Consider the following 24,220-nt stretch of genomic DNA (forward strand, 5'->3'; position numbering starts at 1 on the left):
GGCGGAACCGCCCAAGACGAGACTGCGGGGGGAAAGAAGGGGGGGGGGAAATGACTCGACTTGCGCGGCTGCGGAGCCTCTTCTCGCACCTCTCCAGCTCCGCAAGGCTGGCAGCGGTCCCGAGACCCACGACGGCTGCCTATAGGTAAAAAACAAATTGCCCGCGGGACGGGACGAGAGACGCGAGGAACCCACTTATAGGAGCTTAATAGGGGGGGCCGAAACCGCAGTGCGCACGCGCGATTGGCCGCAAGAGAAAAGCGGGGACGTGTTTAATGCCGCGGCGAAGAGGCGGTGGAGGGGGGTGGAGATGCGGTGGGCGGAATTAGGGGTGGGGGGGATCGATTGCATGAATTTAGAGGGCCCCGAGGACTTCATTGCAAACCCGGAGAGGGTTTAGGTCCAACCGAAGCGCTTGGCAGCCTTGCTATGGGGTGTGTGTGTGTGTGTGTGTGCCTATTTGTGCACTGTGTGTGCCTTTTAGGTTTGTGAGCCCGCGTGTCTTGCTGGGACGAAGTCTGGTCGTATGAATCGATTTAGATCGATGGACCGTAAAAGCCTTAATGCTCTAGAGCAGGGGGTCTCTGACCTTGGCAACTTTAAGACCTGTGGACTTCAACTCCCAGAGTTCCTCAGCCAGCATGTGCTGCCTGAGGAATTCTGGGAATTGAAGTCACAGGTCTTAAAGTTGCCAAGTTTGAAGACCTTCTGATCTAAGTGGAGAGATTGCAGGAAGGGATTACAAGAGAGTAAATTATGCTGCCTGAGGAATTCTGGGAGTTGAGTCCACAAGTCTTAAAGTTGCCAAGTTTTAAGACCTCTGATCTAAGTGGAGAGATTGCAGGAAGGGATTATGAGAGCAATTATACTGTCTGAGGAATTCTGGGAATTGAAGTCCACGAGTCGTAAAGGCGCCAAGGTTGGAGACCCCTGCGTTAAAGGAAAGACTGTCTAGAGCAGTGGTCTCCAGCCTTGGCAACTTTACGACTCGTGGACTTCAATTCCCAGAGTTCCTCAGCCAGCATAATTTACTCTCTTGTAATCCCTTCCTGGAATCTCTCCACTTAGATCAGAGGTCTTCAAATTGGCACCTTTAAGACTTGTGGACTTCAATTCCCAGAATTCTCCAGTAAAAAACAAAGCAGGTTAAAACACAACACACACACAACCGTAGTGGGGCTGGACCTCATTCAAGAGGTCAATTCCCAGAATTCTCCAGACAACATAATTTACTCTCTTGTAATCCCTTCCTGCAATCTCTCCACTTAGATCAGAGATCTTCAAACTTGGCAACTTTACGATTTGTGGACTTCAATTCCCAGAATTCCTCAGGCAGCACATGCTGGCTGAGGAACTCTGGGAGTTGAAGTCCACAGGTCTTAAAGTTGCCAAGGTTGGAGACCCCTGCTTTAGATAGTCTTTCCTTTAACGCAGGGTCCTCCAACCTTGGCACCTTTACGACTCGTGGACTTCAATTCCCAGAGTTCCTCAGCCAGCATAATTTACTCTCTTGTAATCCCTTCCTGGAATCTCTCCACTTAGATCAGAGGTCTTCAAACTTGGCAACTTTAAGACTCGTGGACTTCAATTCCCAGAATTCTCCAGACAGCATAATTTACCTCTCTCATAATCCCTTCCTGGAATCTCTCCACTTAGATCAGAGGTTTCCAACCTTGGCACCTTTACGACTCGTGGACTTCAATTCCCAGAATTCATCAGCCAGCACCTGCTGGCTGAAGAATTCTGGGAGTTGAAGTCCACGAGTCGTAAAGTTGCCAAGATTGGAGACCCCTGCTTTTACGGAGGCCTCCGCAAAACTCGCCTGTCGAAATAATATATGGCCAGTGGGAAAAACCCTGCATAAGGCTTCAGGAATAATCGCATCTATACCACCCACCCCCTCTCCATTAGACAAACAACTGTCTGGGAGAATAAGTTTCCGAACGAGTTAATAAATTAAAATTATTCTTTAATTTAAAAAATGACAGCCAATTAAGCCAAAAAACTATATATAATATATATAGAACTGTGTATAAAGGTGTGTAGATATAGAAGCGAAATATTATATACATGCACAGGTATGATAAGATATGAAGTGTGCTGTGCTTAGCTGGAATCTGTGGACATGTAATTTAAACTCTTCCCTGCTCCTTGGAGATCCGGATTCCTTTTATTTGACGGAGAAGAATCTGATTCCTTTGTTTGACAGAGGCAATCCTGCCCTTCCTTCATAAATTCAAGTTTATTTGAGAAAACCTGGTGGTGCAAATTCAGAACAAGGCAGTTCTTATTTGCAAAGGGCTTTAGTAGCGATTGTGGCCTTTCCCACCATCAGTGCACTGTTGAGAACAGCTGAAGGTCCAGGTTGGGAATAGAAAACCCAAGAGAAGTTGTGCCTCTGTGATCTAACTTGACTCCAATTTGATGGCACATAGCAATAGCAATAGCAGTTAGACTTATATACCGCTTCATAGGACTTTCAGCCCTCTCTAAGCGGTTACAGAGTCAGCATATTGCCCCCAACAACAATCCAGGTCCTCATTTCACCCACCTCGGAAGGATGGAAGGCTGAGTCAACCCAGAGCCGGTGAGATTAGAAACCACTGAACTGCAGATAACAGTCAGTTGAAGTGGCCTGCAGTGCTGCACCCTAACCACTGCGCCACCTCGGCTCACATAATCAGTGAATCAATCAGTATGTTATTGTGATTAATATCCTTTCCTAACCTAATGTCCACAAAAATTGTTGGAATTGCCACTCAAAAAATACCTGTTGGTTTTGCTGATTGGGAATTTTGGAAAACACCTTTAGCAGATTCTCCCCCCCCCCCCCCGCCGCCTTTTTTTCCATTCAGTTGTATCTAATGAATGGACACAATGAATCCTTTCAGTTTTCTTGGAAGGATTTTCAGAAATGGCTTGCCTGCTTTTTAGAAAGAAAGAACTGAAAGAAAGTAACTGGCACAAGGTAACTCAACTCGCTTTGTGCCTAATAGATACCTTGTTGCAAAAATCTGAGTTGGAAAGTTGGACTAGACAAAAGCTTTAAGACACAAAACTGTTGTGGCCCAGCAGGAGCCGTTGGAGCTGTCACCAGACTCCGACAGCGAGGGGCCCCTATGAGTCGGCTCTGGAGGATGTGGAGGACCCTGGACAGGGTTCCGACTCCGACCCAGGTGCAGAGAGGCTTGTTGGCCACCAGGAGGCGCCTGGCATTGGAGCAGTGGGGAAAAGACAAGGGAGTGTGATCCTGATGTCATGCATTGGAGCAGTGGGGAGGAGACAAGGGAGTTGGTCCTGGATGCCCGGCAACGGAGGGCTAATAGGCGTAATTAGACAGTTACGCAGTTACAGGAGATAATTGAACTCAGCTGGTGGTAATAGGCTCCTCTCAAGACTATAAAAGGAATGATTGTGCTCTGGAGGATTTGGCGGACCCTGGACAGGGTTCCGACTCTGAGCAGGGCGCAGAGAGACTGGTTGGCCACCAGGTGGTGCCTGAGCCTTGGACCAGTGGGGAGGAGACAAGGGGGGAGTGATCCAGAAGCCCGCAGTGAGTTGTTCCTGGATGCACGCCATCGAAGAGCTACTAGGCGTCAGGAACAATTACACAGTTACAGGAGATAATTGAACTCAGCTAGTGGTAATTAGGCTCCTCTCAAGACTATAAAGGAATGATTGTCCACACGCCCTTTGCAGGAGTCAACGTATTCACTAGAGTTGGGGAACTCTCGTGGCTAGCTTGGCAGGCTGGATTGCTGCCAAGGTTAGTCTGTGCTGGATTGCTGCCAAGGTCTAGTCTCTGTGTTAATAAATCCTTGAAGTATCTTTGTCTCGGCGTGCTTTGGTGTATGAAGGGGGGGGGGTCAGAACACAAAACTATACCTCAAATTGAACACACTGGATGGTTGTGTGTGTCATTAGAGAGAGAAGAGCCATACTGTGTACCATGGGTGTCAAACTCAAGGCTCCGGGCGCTATATCCTTCCTGTGGGGTGCTTAGACCGGCCTGCGGGGCCGCCCTGAAAAGAGCAAAGGATCAGCCTATGGTGCCTCTTCCAGCAAATCGGGCTCCCAATCTTTGTTTTCGGCTGGGACGGCCTCCTGCCACCCCCTGCCAGTGAAAATGGAGGGCCCTATCGAGCTCCGTTTTCACTGGCAGAGGGCTGCAGGAGGCCGTCCCAGACGGAAACTGAGATTGGGAGCCCGTTTTTGCTACCCTGGCCACGGCCACTCCGACCCCTTGAGGTGAAACACGACCAGTGGTGGGTTTCAAAAACTTTTTAGAACCTCTTCTGTAGGTGTGGCCTGCTTTGTGGGAGTGGCTTGCCAGCCATGTGACCGGGTGGGAGTGGCTTGCTGGCCATGTGATCGAGTGAGAGTGGCTTGCCAGTCATGTGACTGGGTGGGCGTGGCCAACATGTAAAGTGTGGGTAAAACAACACATTTGTTGTTAACAACGCTCTTACTTAGCAACCAAAATGTTGGCTCAGAAACTCTGGCATTTGAAGCAGGCAAGTCTTAAAGCTGTCAAGTTACAAGACCCTTGCACCCCTAACCCTTTAGAAAAACACTCCAGGGGTGTTCAAACTTGACAGCTTTAAGACTTGTGGACTTCAACTCCCAGAATTCCTCCTCTCGCTCTTCATCTTGATGATGTGCGGACGGGCGGGGGGAGAGAGCTGGAACCGGTTCTAAACGGCATGGTAGATTTGTGGAATCTCTTCTTTAGAAGAGGGTTAGAACTGGCAGGAACCCACCCCTGAACACAACCCTGTTGTGGCCCTCAATGAAATCGAGTTTGACACTCCCGCTGCATACAGTGCCTTACTGTGAAGATAATAGAAGAGGGGAGAACTGTGCTTGCTGTTGGGAAGAAAGATGGAATATGAAAGATTGAACCTTGAAGCTATTTCTTCCAGCACTGCCATAACCTCAGCAAAAGTAGAAGTGAATGGGAACCACCTGCACTACCAACAAACTGGAAATGGGAACTCATGCTGTGCTCCTACTCCCTGGCATGTTAGTATGGATCTAACACTGTACTATGCTACTGATTTGGAATGGATAATATATGCAAAAACTATATCGATACGTTGTCTGAAGATCTTTATAGTCGTGCATGACTCTAAAATAATTGCTTTTAGGCAAGACTAATTATCTAAGTCGATTAACCTAACTATGCAAATAAACTGAAGGTGAGATAAAAATTTATTGGTTTACTCTGATGATAGCAGAGATCTCCAAGGGTTTTTGATTACTGTTTCCTAAATGAGGAAACAGTATGATCCTAAACCTAACCCTAACCCTAAAACCTAAACCTAAACCTAACCCTAACCCTAAACCTAACCCTAAACCTAACCCTAAACCTAACCCTAACCCTAAACCTAAACGTAAACCTAAACCTAACCCTAAACCTAACCCTAAACCTAACCCTAAACCTAACCCTAAACCTAACCCTAAACCTAATCCTAAACCTAACCCTAAACCTAACCCTAAACCTAACCCTAAACCTAACCCTAAACCTAACCCTAAACCTAACCCTAAACCTAACCCTAAACCTAACCCTTACCTTAACTTAAATCGCCCTTCTGCCGCCGCGCTGTTGTAAATCGCCCTCCTGTCGACGTGCTGTTGTCGACGCGCTGTTGTGGCGCGTTGATGACGTCGCGGTTTTAGCGACGCGGTTTTAGTCGGGCGTGGTTTTGTCTTTCGCCCTTTATCGGGTCACGCTGTAGGACACCGCTTAGCTTTCCACTGGAGAGAGAGTGATGTTTTATAGTCACTCAGCCAGTGGTAGTGAGTTTGTGAGGAGGAAGCCAAGGAAAAAATGGTTGGTTTTTACAATGGTTGGAGAATAACAAGTGAAATTGATCATAGTGCAGCAAAAAAGGACGATTCTTAGCTTTCCTAATAGTCAAAAAAGAGACATAAAGATACAGAAGTTCTTGACTTTACAACAATTGAGTTAGTGACCATTCAAATTTACAACGGCACTGAAAAAAAGTGAGTTGTGACCATTTTTCACACGGCCATTGTAGCCTCCCCTGGCCACATGATCAAATTCAGATGCTTGGCAACGTTCATATTTATGACGGTTGCAGTATCCCCATGGTCACATGATCAGCTTTCGCGACCTTCTGACAAGCGAAGACGACGGGGGGAATCCAATCCTGTTACTAACTCAACAAATGGAATGATTCACTTAACAGCCGCGCCAAGAAAAATCGTAAAATGGGGCAAAATTTACTTAACAAATGTCTCGCTTAGCAACATATGTTTTAGGCTCAATTGCAGACATAATTTGAGGAGTTAATTTGATCGTGCTTTTGGGACTTAAGTTTTTCTTTTGCACATATTAATACGCGTGAAATAAGTTTCTCTCTTGGTCATGATGATCTTGCAGTGTTTTATTCTGTTGATTTAGGCAGCGGTCAGACTGATTTTGAACCACAGCTGAAGAACATGAACAAGGAGATTTTTACTGTTGTGGCCTGGGACCCTCGAGGATACGGGAAGTCAATCCCTCCAGTCCGAGATTTTCCTCCAGACTTTTTTGAAAGAGACGCAAAAGATGCAGTTGACTTGATGCAGGTAAATATGTTCGGGCTTCTCTCAAACCCAGTTCGGAAACCTTTGATTACTGAGAATTTTGCACATGAAGTTTGGGAAATCAGCAAGTAGAACCTCGAAGGTTGTTCCTTTGAAACTTCATGGGAATGAAGATTGAACCTGTTCAGAAGCAGAATGTTTCTACAGAGGACATTATTATTATTATTATATTATTATTATTATTATTATTATTATTATTTATTATTATTATTATTATTATTATTATTAATATACAATTGTATCACAGCGGCCAGGTTATTTTGCCGGATTTGGCATTGGTTACTAGTCGGGCCTCACCCAGGGGCCTAGGACGTCGTAACGTATTTTCGTAATATGCGTGCGGATCCAAGCAGTGCGGCTTTTTGCATTTGACTGATGGCGATTTTGTCAATTTTTAACTGTTTTAAATGTAATTCCAGTGCTTTTGGTATAGCACCCAGTGTGCTGATTACCACTGGAATTACCACTGCTGGTTTGTGCCATAGTCGTTGAATTTCGATTTTTAAGTCCTGGTATTTTGCGATTTTTTCATGTTCCTTCTCGGCGACCCTGCTATCACCTGGTATTGCGATGTCTATGATTGTGACCTTATTTTTCTCAACCAGTGTGATGTCTGGTGTATTATGCGCCAGTATTTTGTTGGTTTGTCTCGGCGACCCTGCTATCACCTGGTATTAGCAATAGCAATAGCAGTTAGACTTATATACCGCTTCATAGGGCTTTCAGCCCTCTCTAAGCGGTTTACAGAGTCAGCATATTGCCCCCAACAACAATCCGGGTCCTCATTTTACCCACCTCGGAAGGATGGAAGGCTGAGTCAACCCTGAGCCAGTGAGATTTGAACAGCCGAACTTCTGAACTGTAGTCAGCTGAAGTAGCCTGCAGTGCTGCATTTAACCACTGCACCACCTTGGCTCTATTGCGATGTCTATGATTGTGACCTTATTTTTTTCAACCAGTGTGATGTCTGGTGTATTATGCGCCAGTATTTTGTCCGTTTGTATACGGAAATCCCACAAGATCTTCACCATCTGATTTTCGGTGACTTTTTCAGGCTGATGTTCCCACCAGTTTGTTGCTGTTTTAATATTATAATTTTTGCACAAATTCCAATGGATCATTTGTGCTACTGAATTGTGCCGCAATTTATAATCAGTCTGCGCGATTTTTTTACAGCAGCTGAGTATGTGATCAACAGTTTCATCAACTTCTTTGCAAAATAATAATAATAATAATAATAATAATAATTATTATTATTATTATTATTATTATTATTAGTAGTAGTAGTAGTAGTAGTAGTAGTAGTATTTGGTATCTGTGACAGTGTTCACTCCTGGTGACTGCCTAGGCAAGTATTCCTGACCCAGCTTCCAAACACGACAAGCCCTTCATATTTAACTAAACATTCCCTTTCTCACAGCAGGCTACAAAGTCTCGTAAGTGCTGTGGAAAGTAACGCTCGTTCCCTTCCTCTTGAAGTACCCCCCTCCTCTCTGTCTCACCCCACATTTGCAAAGGAAGTCCTGGAAGGTGCGCTTGCTTTCTTCCAGCAGCGGAGATACGCCCACACATGCTCAAAAGGCTCTGCAGATTCTAAGAAGAATTCTGATAATTTCCAGACAGGATTCGTAAGTGCAGGCTAAGAAGTCCGTCCGATAAGGAGAGGAATAGTTGTCTGCCACACCTATTCATCTCCACCTCCTGCCTTTGATCCCCAGAGCTAGGGGAGGGGGCATTGCTAGCAGCGATTGCTCTGCCGTCCCAAGTACCGGCCCATAGATTTCTGCTGCTCTCCTCTCCTCTGCCTTCTGCAGATTCACCCGTCAGGCACTGGACCCAGCGGTTCCTCCTCTTCCTCATCAGCCATTTCCGGACCTGGGAGTTGTTGACTCTCCATCTGATGGCTGATGGACAGCCCAGGCTTTGCCCCTGTCTCTCTCTCTCTCAGACAGCTCCAATCCCTCTTCCCCCTCGGAGCTCTCAGATTGCCTTGATGCTGGCCTGACTCCCACAGCGCCTTCTCATCGGATTCTTCATCTGATTTCTCTCTGGCAGCCGACAGGCCACAAGAACAAGTCACTGGAGATTTCTAGGCATTAAAGATAGTCCTTGGTTAACAATGGCCATTTGGACTGGAATTGCTGAAACAATGCAGTCATAAATACGTTGTTACACCGATGCTACATATTATCATATATGGTGGACCTGCCAAAAGGTTAAGGCATTCTGGATAAAAATATGGTGGGTCATGCAAAATATTTTTAAAAGAAGGATAAAGTTTATTCCTCAGTTATTTTTACTAGGTATATGTACTGACTTTACAGTGGTAGAGACTAATTTTTTCTGCACCTAATAACTGCAGCAAGACTGTTGGTGGCGCAATACTGGAAGAAGGAAGACTTGCCTACAATCCAAGGATGGACATTGAAAGTGACAAACTTAGCCGAGATGGCTAAAATATCGGCATATCTTAAAGATCACTCAAATGAGAGATATAAACGAGACTGGAAAAAATGGATTGACTATATACAAAATAAATACGGGACCAATAAATTCCAGTTAGCCTATGCTTAAGATCAGAAATGATTTAAATTGTTTAAAGTTAGTTCAGCAAGAAGCAGCTAAGGTCAATGTAGAATGTCATTAATTTCTTTATTTCTTTTTTCTCAATAGATTTTAGACTGTGTTAGTTAAAAATCCATACCGTGTACGGGTTCTGGGAAGTCGGGGGGGGGGAGGAGGGGGGGTGGAGGGAGGGAGGGGCACACACACAAAAAAAATTGTACTTCAATGTCTTAATGATTGACAAATGATGAAATATTTTTGTGTGTGTTTTTTTTTAAAGAAATAAAGAAATGTTTGATTGATAAAATACGTTGTTACACAACTGCACTGCTTAGCAATAGGTGTTCCTGGCTGTCATGAGTTATTTCCAATCTGTTCTCTTATGCTCAACAAGGCACTGACGTTCCAAAAGTTCTCCTTGTTGGGATGGAGTGACGGCGGGATAACTGCACTCGTAGCAGCTGCAAAATACCCAGATTTGATCCACAAAATGGTGGTGTGGGGAGCCAATGCGACCGTTACAGAAGAGGATGTGAAAATTTACAATGGTATGTACCGTGTTTTCCCAAAAATAACAATACAGGGTCTTATTTTCTTTTGACCCATAAAACAAGCACTTGGCCTTATTTTCAGGGGGGTCTTATCATTCTGCTGTGCTGCAATATTTTCTAGGAGGGCTTATTTTCAGGGAAGGGCTTATTTTAGCGCATGCTCTCAAAAGCCCAATTGGGCGTATTATCCGCGGAGATCTTATTTTCAAGGAAACAGGGTATCTTGTCAGCCCAGTGAGGTAGTCCAGACCAAAAAACCAAACCAGGAGTAGTAACTCTACTTAGTAGGTCTACATGGGGCTGCCCCTGAAAAGTGTTCGGAGACTACAATTGGTCCAGAATGCAGCCGCGCGAGCGATATCGGGTGTACCTAGATACACCCATGTTACACCTATCCTCCACGAGCTGCACTGGCTCCCTATCGGTCTCCGAACGCGCTTCAAGGTGCTGGTTATCACCTTTAAAGCCCTACATGGCCTAGGACCGTCTTCTGCCACATACCTCCCAACGGCCAATAAGATCACACAGGATGGGCCTTCTCCAGGTGCCATCGACCGGACAATGCCGGCTGGCAACTCCTCGGGGGTGGGCCTTCTCTGTAGCTGCTCTGGCCTGTGGAACGATCTACCCCCAGAGATCCGGACCCTTCCCACTCTCTCGGCCTTCCGAAAGGCCACTAAAACCTGGCTATTCCGGCAGGCCTGGGGCTGTTGACCTCATGAATGTGGTCCAGCCCCACCTAGATTGAGTGTATGATGTGCTGCTTTTTAATCTGTTTTCTCTTTCCCTATTTTTACTTTTTTATCTTTTAGTGTTGTATTTTGTAAGCCGCCCGGAGTCCTTCGGAATTGGGCGGCATATACATTCATTAAATTTACAATTTAAAATTTACTTTTATTGAAAGGTTATACCAATGGAATCTTGCAACGCTGAAAGCCCTTCACTCCTCCCTTCCTTTTGGTTCCAAAAGAACTAGGGAAGGTTCTTTCTGAGACACTTTCTCTTCCCCATGTCCCTTCTGTGGGTTAAGATCAGAGGTGGTATTCTGCCAGTTCGGACCAGTTTACCTGAACCGGTAGCGGAAATCGCGGGTGGCCCTGTCCACCCGCCTTGGCTGTATAGCATCCGATTTAGGCACTTTTTTTAGCCAAAGCGAATCTTTTTAGGGTAACCAGGACTGTGTCAGGGGAGAATAAACTGAAAGAACCACTAGAGGGCTGCTACTACCTTTCAGAAAGGCATTTGACAGATAAAAATCCACATGTGTTTGCAATAGGAAGCCAATTGAACGGATTCTGAAGAGTGGATGGGGTAATATCCTACAGAGTCATGTCAGAAGGCATTTGACTTTGTAAACAGTCACTCACGCCCTTGTCACCTCAAGGCTGGATTATTGCAATGCGCTCTACATGGCGCTACCCCTGAAAAGCGTTCGTAGACTACAGCTAGTCCAGAACGCAGCCGCGCGAGCGATATTGGGTGTACCGAGATACACCCATATTACACCTATCCTCCGCGAGCTGCACTGGCTGCCAATTGGTCTCCGGACACAATTCAAGGTGTTGGTCATTACCTTTAAAGCCCTACATGGCTCAGGACCAGCGTATTTGCGAGACCGCCTACTGCCGTATACCTCCCAATGGCCGATAAGATCCCACAGGGTGGGCCTCCTTAGGACGCCGTCAGCCGGACAGTGTCGGCTGGCGGGGCCTCAGAGGAGGGCCTTCTCTGTGGCCGCTCCGACCCTGTGGAATCAGCTACCCCCAAAGGTCCGGACCTCACCCACCCTCATGGCCTTCAGAAAAGCTGTTAAAACCTGGCTGTTCCAGCAGGCCTGGGGCTGTTGACCTTATTATGTAGGGTCCAGCCCCAATTTGAATGTATGCGTGTTGAGAATTTTAATCTTTATTTTTATTTGATTTTTCTTTCTTGTTCTCTGTAAGCTGGCCGGAGTCCTCCGGGATTGGGGCGGCCTATAAATCTAATAAACTACATTAAATTAAATTAGACGTCGATGAAGTAGACATTTCCTGTGAGATGAGATGTCCTTGAACCTTGAGCCAACTCTTGGGCTCTTCGATATGCAGTGCCATGAGGTTTAAATCTCTCCCTTATTTATTGAACATGTACATGATCCCATTGGAAGAGATCATCCAGATGGAAGGATCTCAGAATCATGACTTATGTCCTCATCTCTAAATCAGTTTGAGACACTTTGGCAACTGAGCATTTGCCTACGGCACGCTGCTAAATTATGATGCACACATATACATACACACATACATATATATTATGCTTATATAAATATTTAGTATAGGCACATGTTACGCATATATCTTTTAAAAGAATAACTATATTTTCAATCAAAAAATTTCAATCAAAAATAAAATATTTTGCCTTCTCCCTCCCACCGCCCCCTTGTTAACTGCATTTAACTGAATGAGTAATTTTCACTTGAGCCTTATTCTAGACCAAGATAGATTTAAAGCAAACCAAACAAGATACTTTTACAATTAAGTAGCATGGTGTACACAAAAACAACTACTACACACTTTGTTGTTTTTTTTAAAAAAAAATCTAGGTTCTCTCAATGAGAAATAGCGCAGCAGGCACAAGAAATTAAAGTAGTTACAATCTCTAGAATAACAGATTACTCTGTGGATGAAAATAATCCAATTAGTACAATAATTATACATTTTCTCCTTTTCTACTCAGCAAATGCCACTTAAGCGGGCGCATTACTTTCTTGGTAAAAAGTATTTGCGGCTAAGATTTCTGAAATGGGTTTGTAAGACAGGTTCCAATGTTGCTTAAAGCATCTGAAGGTGATAAATATTTAATAGGCTACATTAACTGCTAAAGACACTGGATAGGAAAATGGTCCAGATGTTGATTACTTTCTCTAAGGAAGTGTTTAGTTTGAAAACTCCCTTACTATGCATCCTTTGAGTTCAAATGTGTCCCTGTGATCCAGTGGTGGGTTTCAAAAATTGTTGGAACCTACTCTGTGGGTGTGGCCTCCTTTGTGGGAGTGACTTGCCACCCATGTGACCGGATGGGAGTGGCTTGCTGCCCATGTGACCGGAGGGGAGTGGCTTGCCACTCATGTGACCGAATATGAAATTATGAATTAGTACTTAGGTCGGTCCAAGTAGCTATTCAGAAGTTAGTGGTTAGAAGCAATCGTAAAGCAAGATATGGAATTAAAACCACAAATATTTTGTTGGCTATTTGAAAGGGAGTATAATATATATTTAATTTTACACATGTTAGCAGCTGCTGGAATTGTGTTTGCACAACAGTGGAAAAACAGAGATATGTAAATGAATAAATATTACAATGTGCAGGAATAAATAAATTGACAATTAAAATCAAGAAGGCTTTGAATACTTTTTCACGTGGGATTGATTTTAGCAATTGCCAACTAACGGAAACAGAAATCCAAAAGTATGAAAGAAAACACCAATTATGTAAGGAAAAGTCCCTAAAATGTATAAGGAAATATTATTAGATCATTATTAATGCGTAGATAACTGTGGGACATTACACACCTACCAGTGGTGGGTTTCAAAAATTTTTGGAAGCTCTTCTGTAGGTGTGGCCTGCTTTCCGGGTCCACTGGTGGAAGCTCTTCTAACTGGTTCAGTAGATTTGACGAACCGGTTCTGCCGAATAGGTGCGAACTGGTAGGAACCCACCTCTGCTGTAATAATTCATTTGCATAGCTCATGAGTTTCCTATGGTTGTCTGTGTAATTTTGAAATATGAAACTGTACATTCTGTTCAACACCACTATATGTAAAATCCTTTTGTACCAATTTACTGAGTGGCTGAGCAGGATCTAGGCAACATTTTCCATGTTCAAAGAGTTAAATCAAAGGGATCCAAATGCTTTTTCTGAAGCTGCTTAAGGCTTTAGGTATAGAATCCTGAAATATATTATACCACCAACCAAACTATCATAAAAGGATATAAAAGTGGCTTTTGAGTTTGCTAAAGCTAGTTATTAGACTAAATGAAAAAAAATGAGGTATGGATGGGATTTACTCTATAGGCATCTGTTCTGACTCTCCTCGTCCCACACCAACACACACTCCGAGCCAAAGATAAGTTACGGCATTTAATTAACAGACAGACAGGTCCTTGGCAGCAAACCGGCACAGACAAGCTTGGGCAGCAATCCAGCACAGATAAGGCTTGGCAGCAATCCAGCTTACCAAGCTCACAATAATGTTCTCCGACATTAATTCCTGTGTTGACTTCTGCAAGAGGGGCGTGTGCACAAGCAGTCCTTTTATAGTCTGGAGAGGAGCCTAATGACCACCAGCTGAGTGCAATTACCTCCTGTAATTGCGTAATTGTTTCCTTACGCCTATTAGCTCTCCGGTGCCAGGCATCTAGGAACAACTCCCTTGGCTCCTCCCCACTGTTGATGTCCAGATCACACTCCCTTGTCTCCTCCCCACCGGTCCAAGGCTCAGGCGCCTCCTGGTGGCCAACCAGCCTCTCTGTGCCCTGTTCGGAGTCGGAACCCTGTCCAGGGTCCTCCACATCCTCCAGAGCCGACTCAGAGGGCTCCTCGCTGTCGGAGTCTGATGGCAGCTCCAACGGCTCCTGCTGGGCCACAACAGGCATCTATACATACCACAATCATCCCAAAATAAGGAAATATCACAAGCCTAACTCTGGGGTAGACATAATAGGTCACGTGGTTTCCATTGTGATCTCACAATACATGTTTTCTCATCCCCTTGCAGATGCCTATGGGTAGGAAGAAAATTATGTTTTCCTTTATAGTCTCAGGGTAGAAAGTGACAGGAGGCAATATGTATTCTAATTAGGTAAATTTCATTTTGTACTTGGAAATTGCGGTATGTGATGAGAAATATTGAGATATGAGAGATATGTGATGAGTTACATTTGTCCTCCTATGTTGAGTTGTCCAACAGAGAATGGTGAGTTATCTTGTGGCGAGTTGGCCATGGCGAATTGTTATAGACCCTCTGTGCTTATATTACATATTTATCTAAATATTCTACAGTGACAATTGTTCATTTGAGTCATTAGAAATCCTGCCTTACGGTTCTCAATAATCTATAAATCTGTTAAACCTTTCTGCCTTTTACAAACAACATTTCCAATGCAAATATTTCGAAAGAGATAGTCATATTTAATAGGAGCAACAATAACCCCAGAGAGATTTTTAATGCCTGAAGATTAGAAAAAATAATCTTACGAAAGCAGGTTGTAAACTTTTATGGATCAAATCCAAGTAATCAGATAATAGTCTGAAGACCGTAATTAATTGAATAAATTGGATAATCCAAATTGAATAAAGGGATTTTTGCATTTAACCTCTTCAAATACTCATTGGTTGATTCAGTTCCCCAGAATATACGTTTTAAGAACAATATAAAATAAATAAAAATCTCAGTTCAGCAGCCAACATATCAAAATATGAAGTATACCGTATGCGTTTAAAGAGTCTATAATTATTTTCAAGCCATTTGATCATTCTTAAAATACCCTGTGGGTTCAAAATGCTCAGACAGGCATTTAAAAATTGCCTACCAGGTCAGAGATAATACTGAAGGGGAAACTATATCTCATCATTACATACAGGTCTCCGTGATGTTTCAAAATGGAGTGAAAAAACAAGAAAGCCTTTGGAAGCAATGTATGGACATGAATATTTCAGCAAAATATGTTCAGCTTGGGTAGATGGAATCTCCCAGTTCATGAAAAACCCAAATGGTAAGAACCTGGAACTGTGGCCTAGTTTGTTTTATCTCTTTTTTTTTTAAGTAATACTTTTGTGTTTCCCATATCCCAGATACATTATCCTCCTGCCTTTGCTGCAACTTTTCATTCTTGCCATCTTTCTCTTGATGTTGTTTTCAGGAAAAGTTGCATGTGAAAGAGAGACTTGGGGGACGGGGGGGGGGTGGGAGGTCTGTGGCATAGCATAGTTGCTTTCAGAAGATCATAGTGCTATGCAGGGCTGGGTTCCTGCCAGTTCTAACCTCTTCTATAGAAGAGGTTCCACAGATCTACTGTATGTTTAGAACCGGTCCATCTGCACATCATCAAGATGAAGAGCGAGAGGAGGAATTCTGGGAGTTAAGGCCACAAATCTTAAAGCTGTCAAGTTTGAACACCCCTGGGTTTTTTTCTAAAGGGTTAGGGGTGAAAGGGTCTTGTAACTTGACAACTTTAAGACTTGCACACTTCAATGCTAGAGTTCCTCAGCCAACATGACTGGCGGAGGAATTCTGGGAATTGAAGTCCACAAGTCTTAAAGCTGTCAAGTTTGAACACCCCTGGGGTTTTTTTTTCCTAAAGGGTTAGGGGTGCAAGGGTCTTGTAACTTGACAGCTTTAAGACTTGCACACTTCAATGCCAGAGTTTCTGAGCCAACATTTTGGTTGCTAAGCAAGAGCGTTGTTAGGTGAGTTTCACCATAGTTTACAAGTTGGCCACGCCCACCCGATCACATGGTTGGCAAGCCACTCCCACCTGGTCACATGGCCGGCAAGCTACTCCCACCAGGTCACATGGCCAGCAAGCCACTCCCACAAAGCAGGCCACACCTACAGAAGAGGTTCTAAAAAAAATTGAAACCCACCACTGGTGCTATGTTTGAGGAAGTTGAATGAGCTCATTCAAGCCCTTTGCATCCCTCGATGACCATAGAGACTGGGAACGAACAAAGAAATGTCTCCTAGCCTAATGTTTTCAAGAGGTGTTATACATTCCATCATCCTCAATCAGCATTGCCCTTCCCTCACAGTAGCTGAGTCGGAATATTGTAATTTAACACAGCTGGAGGCCATTTGATCGCAGGAGCTGCCCTTAACAGTAAAGTATAACCTTGTGATCACCCCCTCATGTTCTCTGAGTGGAGAACTCCAAGTGCCAAAGGGTGAAGTATTTATTGAAGTACAGTACAGGAAGTTTGTAGGAACAGTACTTACAACAGTTTGGAAGAACATCTAGAAATAGATTTCTGCATGGAAACATTATAAACTCATTGTAGATAGTCCTTAATGACTGCCCCATGACCTCCCGTAGTCACATTCCAGGCACTTGGCAACTGATTTACCCTTACAACTGGTTGCAGCACCCCGTGGTTGTATGATTATGATTTGCAATGGCAAAAATGCCCATTAGATGTGCTGGGTTTGCTTAACGACCACATATTTCACTTGATGACCACGGCACAGTTTACGACGATAGCAATAGTTAGACTTATATACCGCTTCATAGGGCTTTCAGCCCTCTCTAAGCGGTTTACAGAGTCAGCATATTGCCCCCAACAACAATCTGGGTCCTCATTTCACCCACCTCGGAAGGATGGAAGGCTGAGTCAACCTTGAGCCTGGTGGGATTTGAACAGCCGAACTGCTGAACTGCAGTCAGCTGAAGTAGCCTGCAATGCTGCATTTAACCACTGCGCCACCTCGGCTCTTAAAACTATCATAAAAACAGTCGTAAAATCAAATTTGGCCACGTGGTGCCTCACAAAGAAAACCCAACCTTTCGTGAAATAAATTACTCGAGCCAAGCTTCACTGTGAATTCACACAGTACACCTGAATTGTTCCTTTCCCTGATGAAAAATAAATATCAAGGCAACGGTTATCTTCTATGGTAGATAGAAGAAACAGTTCATAAACTCAGCATTTATCATAGGCTGGCATCTTAACTTCCCTTAGAGAGTAATTTAAAAAAAAATTATCAAGAATTACCGATGTGCCCTGTTTCTTGAATGGGACAAACATGTTTTGGAGCCCAACAAATGCTCCTATTTCATTCCTCCTTTATTGAGTCAATTATACTCTGCAAAGCACATGATATAAGTCACAGACTGGTTTCTGCTTCTTAATTCCAGGCTGGATCATAAGAACAAACACAGGTGTGATTGTTCTAATTATTCTAATTCGTTCATAACCTGAGGAATGTTCGGTTCGCCTAGAGAAGAGGGAGGGTGAAAGAAAGCTTCATTTTCAAACGTCCCAACATGTCTCCATCCTCTCCCACCCCACACACACACACACAACAACAACCTCTGCTAGGAATATAGAGGAGAACAAGAAGCTGCTTTATTGCATATCAGTTGCTTGTGTTGTTTTACTTCCATTTTAAATATGGTACGTATTAACTTTACCTACTTCTGCTTCTCCGGAGCTAAGTCAATCATTGCCAGTAGTAGTTTAAAAGCAATAGTTGTTCAGAACTAATTACCACCAGGTTGTGTTTTTCCAACAAGGTCACCTTAAGTGCTTTCTGCTTGGAATTGTTGTTCAACATGTTAAGGACGGAAAGGTTAAATTAGGGGAAAGATATAGAATTAACCTCTAGACTGGGGAATAAAGCAGTCATAATTCCTACCCTCTGTTTAACATTTTGGTGATTCGTAGAAGTCACTTCCAAGCTGGGTAGCAAATCTTAAGAAGATATAACGTCCAGTTTTCCTATATGCCCAACAAGACTCCCTTTAGAATGGTAATTCCGCCTAAAATGCTAATCTGGGATTTCAAAGTTCAGATGAAAACGTTAGATTTACCTAACAGACTTTTTTTTCATTATGGTCATTGGCACAGTTGCCTTGTTTAAAAAACCCATGAAGTTTCATGCGTAGGTATTTTTTGGGGGGGCCTGTGCTTTACACCAGGTCATGTATATGAACATTGTTGCTCCACGTATGAAGAAAGGCCCTCAAGACTTAATCTTCTAGATATATTCGGAGACGGGAGGGATACACCAATGTTTTGAATCATGTTACAAGTGTAATTTTAAATTGTGCAGACTACGTTTAATGACATATAAATCGGGCATTGTTTATTTTCCCTTCTCATATATGGATGTGTGTGTATGTTTATACACACACACACACACACGCTTCCTCCCATATTTGGGCATACGAGGTGCTTTGACGTAACACTTAATCATTTCCTTGGCTCAGCTGACAAAGGAGGAGAGCTTGTGGCTTAGAGGCTAATACAACTGCCTAACATGTAAAAACAGAATGAAACACTGGTAATTTATTTGGATTTTATTTTATTTTTTTTTGGAATTTATATTCAGACTGGTCACAGAGTTTGGTTACTTTGTCAGATGAAGGAAGGTTACTTTTTAAAAAAACCCAAGAACTGGTACGCCTGGTACGTCAGTTGCGCCCCTTCCTGGATTGGGATGCTCTGTGCACAGTCACTCATGCCCTCGTCCTTTCTCGCCTGGACTACTGTAACGCTCTCTACATGGGGCTGCCCTTGAAGAGCACCCGGAAGCTTCAACTGGTCCAGAATGCAGCCGCGCACCTAGGCACCTAGGTGCTCCCATGTTACACCCCTTTTAGGCAGCCTGCACTGGTTGCCGGTTGTCTTCCGGGTGTGATTCAAGGTACTAATTATGACCTTTAAAGCGCTCCATGGCTTAGGCCCAGGGTACCTGCGAGACCACCCACTGCCACCGGTAGCCTCCCACCGTCTAGTGCGATCCCACAGAGTTGGCCTCCTCAGGGTGCCGTCGGCCAGACAGTGTCGGCTGGCCACCCCCAGGGGGAGAGCCTTCTCTGTGGGAGCGCCTTCCCTCTTGAATGAGCTGCCCCCCCCTGGAGCTTCGTATAATCCCCGACCTCCGGTCCTTCCGACGCGCCCTAAAAAGTTGGCTTTTCCAGCAAGCCAGCCTGGCCTGAACAAAACAAAATGAATTATTGATCACTGTTAATTTTAATTCAATTTTGTTTTTTTTAAAAAGTCATTGTCAATTTTAATTGGGTTTGGGATATTCTATTTAATTTTTTTTAACTTTTGTATTATGTGTTTCTTTTAATGTTGTACGCCGCCCTGAGTCCTTGGGAGAAGGGCGGCATATAAATCTAATAAACCTAAACCTAACCCTAATCACTCCAAAGGCAAAATAATCTTCAGTTTCCACGAAACTCAACCAGGTTCTCTTTAGGCAAATCATAAACGTGATTTATTTATTACGTGGAGGGGAGGCAGTGACACATCTATATCAACCACAATATATTTTGTTTGCATTCGCTAGATAGCAAAAAAAAAATATTGAAAAGAAAGTTTGGGATCATCTTATTGATATAAAATGCCATTGGATTAAACTGCTCTTCTCATTTAACTGTCTGCATTTGATTAACTGGAGTGTTCATTATTGGGAGGGAATCTGGAGAGAACCAAAAAAATTGCAGCTGTGATTAAAACAAGGGAAAATGTTGTTCTTGGCCAGCTATTTGCTATTCCAAATTGCTCGTCAGTGATGTTAAGGTTAGAGAAATACAGCTGTTTTGCACATTCTGTTGTCACGTTTTTTGCCTGTTTTAAATAAAAAGATTCATTTTCGCTCACTGCCTGGGCCCTATGGAGATTCTCAGCCATCCAGGTCATGGTTTTCCCAAAGGTGCTTTTTCAAGAGGCAACAGGACTTTCTGGTTTTTCTTTGAAGATGTTCCACTTGTCATCCAAGAAGCTTCTTCAGCTCTGCCTGGATAGTGGGGAATGGAAGGATTCATATACTTCTTGTTCCTCCACAGGTGATATCTGTCAGCGTTTGCTGCCTCATATTAAATGCCCAACGCTAATTATACATGGTGAGAAAGACCCATTGGTACCCCGTTTTCATGCAGAATATCTCCACAAGCATATCCGAGGTTCACGGTAAGTCTCATACCCTTACTGGTTGGATGAGAATCTGATGTAATGAATATTTATCATTTTGTAAAACATTAACCGCCTCCCGCGTCTTCCTGCTTTTATTATAGGTGACTTCAGGTGCCATACATTTTTAAGGGTGCTGCAGAAATATACAAATATTTCCAAGATGGCTAAGGAATTAAAGAACCTTTCACATTAAGTTCACCTTACAGATTCCCTGAAGCACAAATCTCTTATTCTGTTTGAGAATGCAAATTGGGAGCCAGTTTGGTCTAGTGCTAGCTTAGATATTAGGAATCTGCAAGTTCTAGTCCTGTTTTAGGCATGAAAATCCAGTTGGACCAGTCGCTCTCTATCAGCCCAATTTGCCTTAACAGGGTTGTTGTTGCGGAGAAAATAGGAGGAGGAAGGAATATTGCAAGTTTGCAAGTTTAATAACATTTATATGCAGCCAAATCCCGTAGGACTTCGGGTGGCTTACAGTACAGAATAAATTTTTTAAAAATAAAATAGAGGGAAAGAAAAGATAGATTTAAAAACAGCACACCATGCACTCCGTTCTAAATGGGGCTGGACTGTATTTTGGGGTCAACAGCCCCAGGCCTGCCGGAACAGCCAGGTTTTAATAGCTTTCCGGAAGGCCGAGAGTGGGAAGGGTCCGGATCTCTGCGGGTAGATCATTCCACAGGGCCGGGGCAGCTACAGAGAAAGACCTCTCCCAAGTAGTCGCCAACCGGCATTGCCCGGTCGACGGTACCCGAAGGAGGCCCACCTTGTGAGATCTTATGGGTCGTTGGGAGGTATGTGGCAGGAGGTGGTCCCGCAGATATCCAGGTCCCAAGCCATGTAGGGCTTTAAAGGTAACGACCAGCACCTTGAAGCGCGTTCGGAGACCGATGGGAAGCCAGTGCAGCTCGCGGACGATAGGTGTAACATGGGTGTACCTAGGTACACCCGATATCGCTCGCACGGCCGCATTCTGGACCAATTGTAGTCTCCGAACACTCTTCAGGGGCAGCCCCAAGTAAAGCGCCTAGAGGTGACGAGAGTATGTGACCATTTGAAGTGCCTCCCGGTCCAGGTAGGGCCACAACTGGTGCACCAGGCGAACCTGGGCAAAAGCCCCCCTGGTCACAACCGACAGGTGGTATTCTAATTGACTGCTTTTGTGTTATCTATAAAAATAATTAAGGCAGGATGAAAATAAATTTGGAGTTAAGAGCAGTAAGACGAAATGTTAACTGGGTTATCCTCCACTACCACCCCCTTGATTTTGGCAACATACATATTGCCAGGGTAAACTCAATTCATTTTGGATCCATTAAGGCCCAAGAGCAATAGCACTTAAGACTTATATACCGCTTCGCGGTGCTTCACAGCCCTCTCTAAGCGGTTTGCAGAGTCAGAATATTGTCACCAACAGTGCGGGTCCTCATTTTACTGATCTTGGAAGGGTGGAATTTTGAATCAATCTTGAGCCGGTGAGATTCGAACTGCTGGCAATTGGCAAGTCAGCAGAATTAGACTGCAATACTGCCTTCTAACCACTGGGCCACCATGGCTCTTATCAAAAAGGTTGGAGATTATCATCTGAGACAAGTAACTACAGGAAGAAACATCAAGGATTGCTCCTTAGGAAGCAGATTATGGGTTTTTGGTGAGGCAAAACTATAGTCTTTTTTTCACTGAACAAATACATATTTCTAAGGAAAATTTTTGTGGGACAAAACCAGCCCCCTATTAGTCCCCAATCTGTTGCTTGTAGATGCTTCAAGACTTCAACCTCCATCATGCCCACAGCCAGCATAACCAAAGGGAAAGGGAAATTTGGTAATTCAGCCTTTCCTTTGGAAGGAGTTAAAATCAGCCGTAACCTGATTTAGGTCCTTCAAAGAAACAGATCAGTTCTATTGCAATACCTGTACTTACAGAGGCCTAAAGAAATGATCAGGCCTTAGCCCAGAGTAGACTTACAACTACAACGATTTGGCTTCAGATCATGCATTTCTCTTCCTCCACTGATTTGTTTCTATTCACCCAATTTCTCTCTCTATATACAAGGGTAATCTTTACCAACCCAGTGTGTCCCTTGGTGTGCTAGAACTCGCAACGCCTAGAACAGTGATTCCCAAACTTGGCAACTTTAAGACTTGTGGACTTCAACTCCCAGAATTCTCCAGCCAGCTCTGCTGAGTTTGACACCTGATGTAGAGGAAGGATGATTCTCCAGATGTTGCTGATCTATATTTCCTACCAGCTGGGGCCATTGATGAGGACTGCTGGAAATTTAAATTCTCCAGAGCTGGCTGGAGAATTCTGGGAGTTGAAGTCCACAAGTCTTAAAGTTGCCAAGTTTGGGAACCACTGGCCTAGAATGACAAAAGTGGGATTTCCATTGGCTGCCATTTCTAATTTTAGTGTCATTTTGGAAAACAGCAAATCAAGGTTGTCTTGTACCAGTTTCCTTGGCGCACTTTAACCTATTCAACCTTTTGTCGTTGCAGGTTGCATTTTATGCCTGAAGGAAAACATAATTTACACCTACGGTTTGCGGAAGAGTTTAACAAAATGGTAGAAGAATTTCTTGTGTAGAGCACCTGTTTCTTTGCTGTTCCTGAGAGATTGGTATAGTTCAAAGTGAAACTGGCAACAGCAAACTGTATTCTTAAGGGAAAGAGTGCAACAAGGGAACATACATTATTTGTCCTACTCATGTATGCCAACAATTCCGGGACATGGGAAATGATTAAAAACTGCTAGAAGTGGGAATATTTTCTCAAAGGCTTTGTAGAAATGTTAAGGGAGAGACACACAAGTTTCAATAAATACTTTTTTTATTGCCCAGATTCAATCTTGAAGAAAAGCACAAAGAGAAGTCATTATCCAAAACGCATGCCTTGATACACTGAACACCACACAAAAGCCATTGTAGAATTTCACTGCAGACATTCTTGAAGAGTTTATTATACAATACTCAAAAGGAAGCAACATAAGACAGCGCCACAGAAAACATGCTCAATCCAGGCTGTCTGAATTCATGCCTGCTCTACTAGCATTCTAGTTGCAATTGTGCCCGTTTCTTCCTCAAAGTCTGGGTCGGGTTTTGTTTTGTTTTTTTAAAGAAAAAGGCTGCAGACATGATTTGGAACATCCAGTGATTCTGAATATTAAAAAAAAAAACCACCTTAGTTCTTAAATTGAGAGGGAATAAGTTCCTAAGATTACAAGCCAATGATTTCCTGCATTGCAAAAAAAATAGTTTTAGAATCCAGTTGTTGCAATAACTGCGTCTTTTGAGGACCCCAAAAGTTGGAAATGAGACAGTTCGAATCAGAATAAAGTGTTACAAGTTACATATAGAATTCTAATTGTAACTGTAAGCACTTCTATCCAGTGTGTGTTTGAGTGAAGGCACAAGACAAGGAAAAAGCTAATCAACGTAAGTTTGCCTACTGCCTCTGCAATTGAGTAGAATATTCTTTAGCATGTGCAAAAATATTTCATGGGGTAGACCAGTGGTTCCCAAACTTGGCAACTTTAAGACTTGTGGACTTCAACTCCCAGAATTCTCCAGCTAGCTCTTCTGGCTGGAGAATTCTGGGAGTTGAAGTCCACAAGTCTTAAAGTTGCCAAGTTTGGGAACCACTGGGGTAGACAAAAAAAAAGATACTCTCCTTGCTCTAATTGGTAGAGAAATCCATTATTAATCTATTTCTTGATTACCGCCTTTTAAGATCAATAGTCAATAACAAGGGATAAGGAAGTCTTCTCCAATGTAATCCCCTCCAGAAGTGTTAGGTCCTATGGTTCCCAAAGAAAG

The 24,220-nt window shown here is 43.5% G+C and overlaps 1 protein-coding gene across 1 annotated transcript; it reads left to right on the plus strand.

Moving 5' to 3' along the window:
* BPHL (biphenyl hydrolase like) lies at positions 1–23,817 on the plus strand. Its single transcript, XM_032222230.1, is given in 9 exon segments — positions 1–145; positions 4,923–4,995; positions 4,997–5,026; position 5,249; positions 6,428–6,594; positions 9,572–9,725; positions 15,351–15,482; positions 20,280–20,403; positions 22,905–23,817. Coding segments are annotated over 9 exon segments (864 nt in total). The 5' UTR covers positions 1–50; the 3' UTR covers positions 22,993–23,817.
* Positions 23,818–24,220: the final 403 nt, after the last annotated feature.

The sequence above is a fragment of the Thamnophis elegans genome, chromosome 8 (genome assembly GCF_009769535.1).
Source record: "Thamnophis elegans isolate rThaEle1 chromosome 8, rThaEle1.pri, whole genome shotgun sequence".
Taxonomy (NCBI): domain Eukaryota; kingdom Metazoa; phylum Chordata; class Lepidosauria; order Squamata; family Colubridae; genus Thamnophis; species Thamnophis elegans.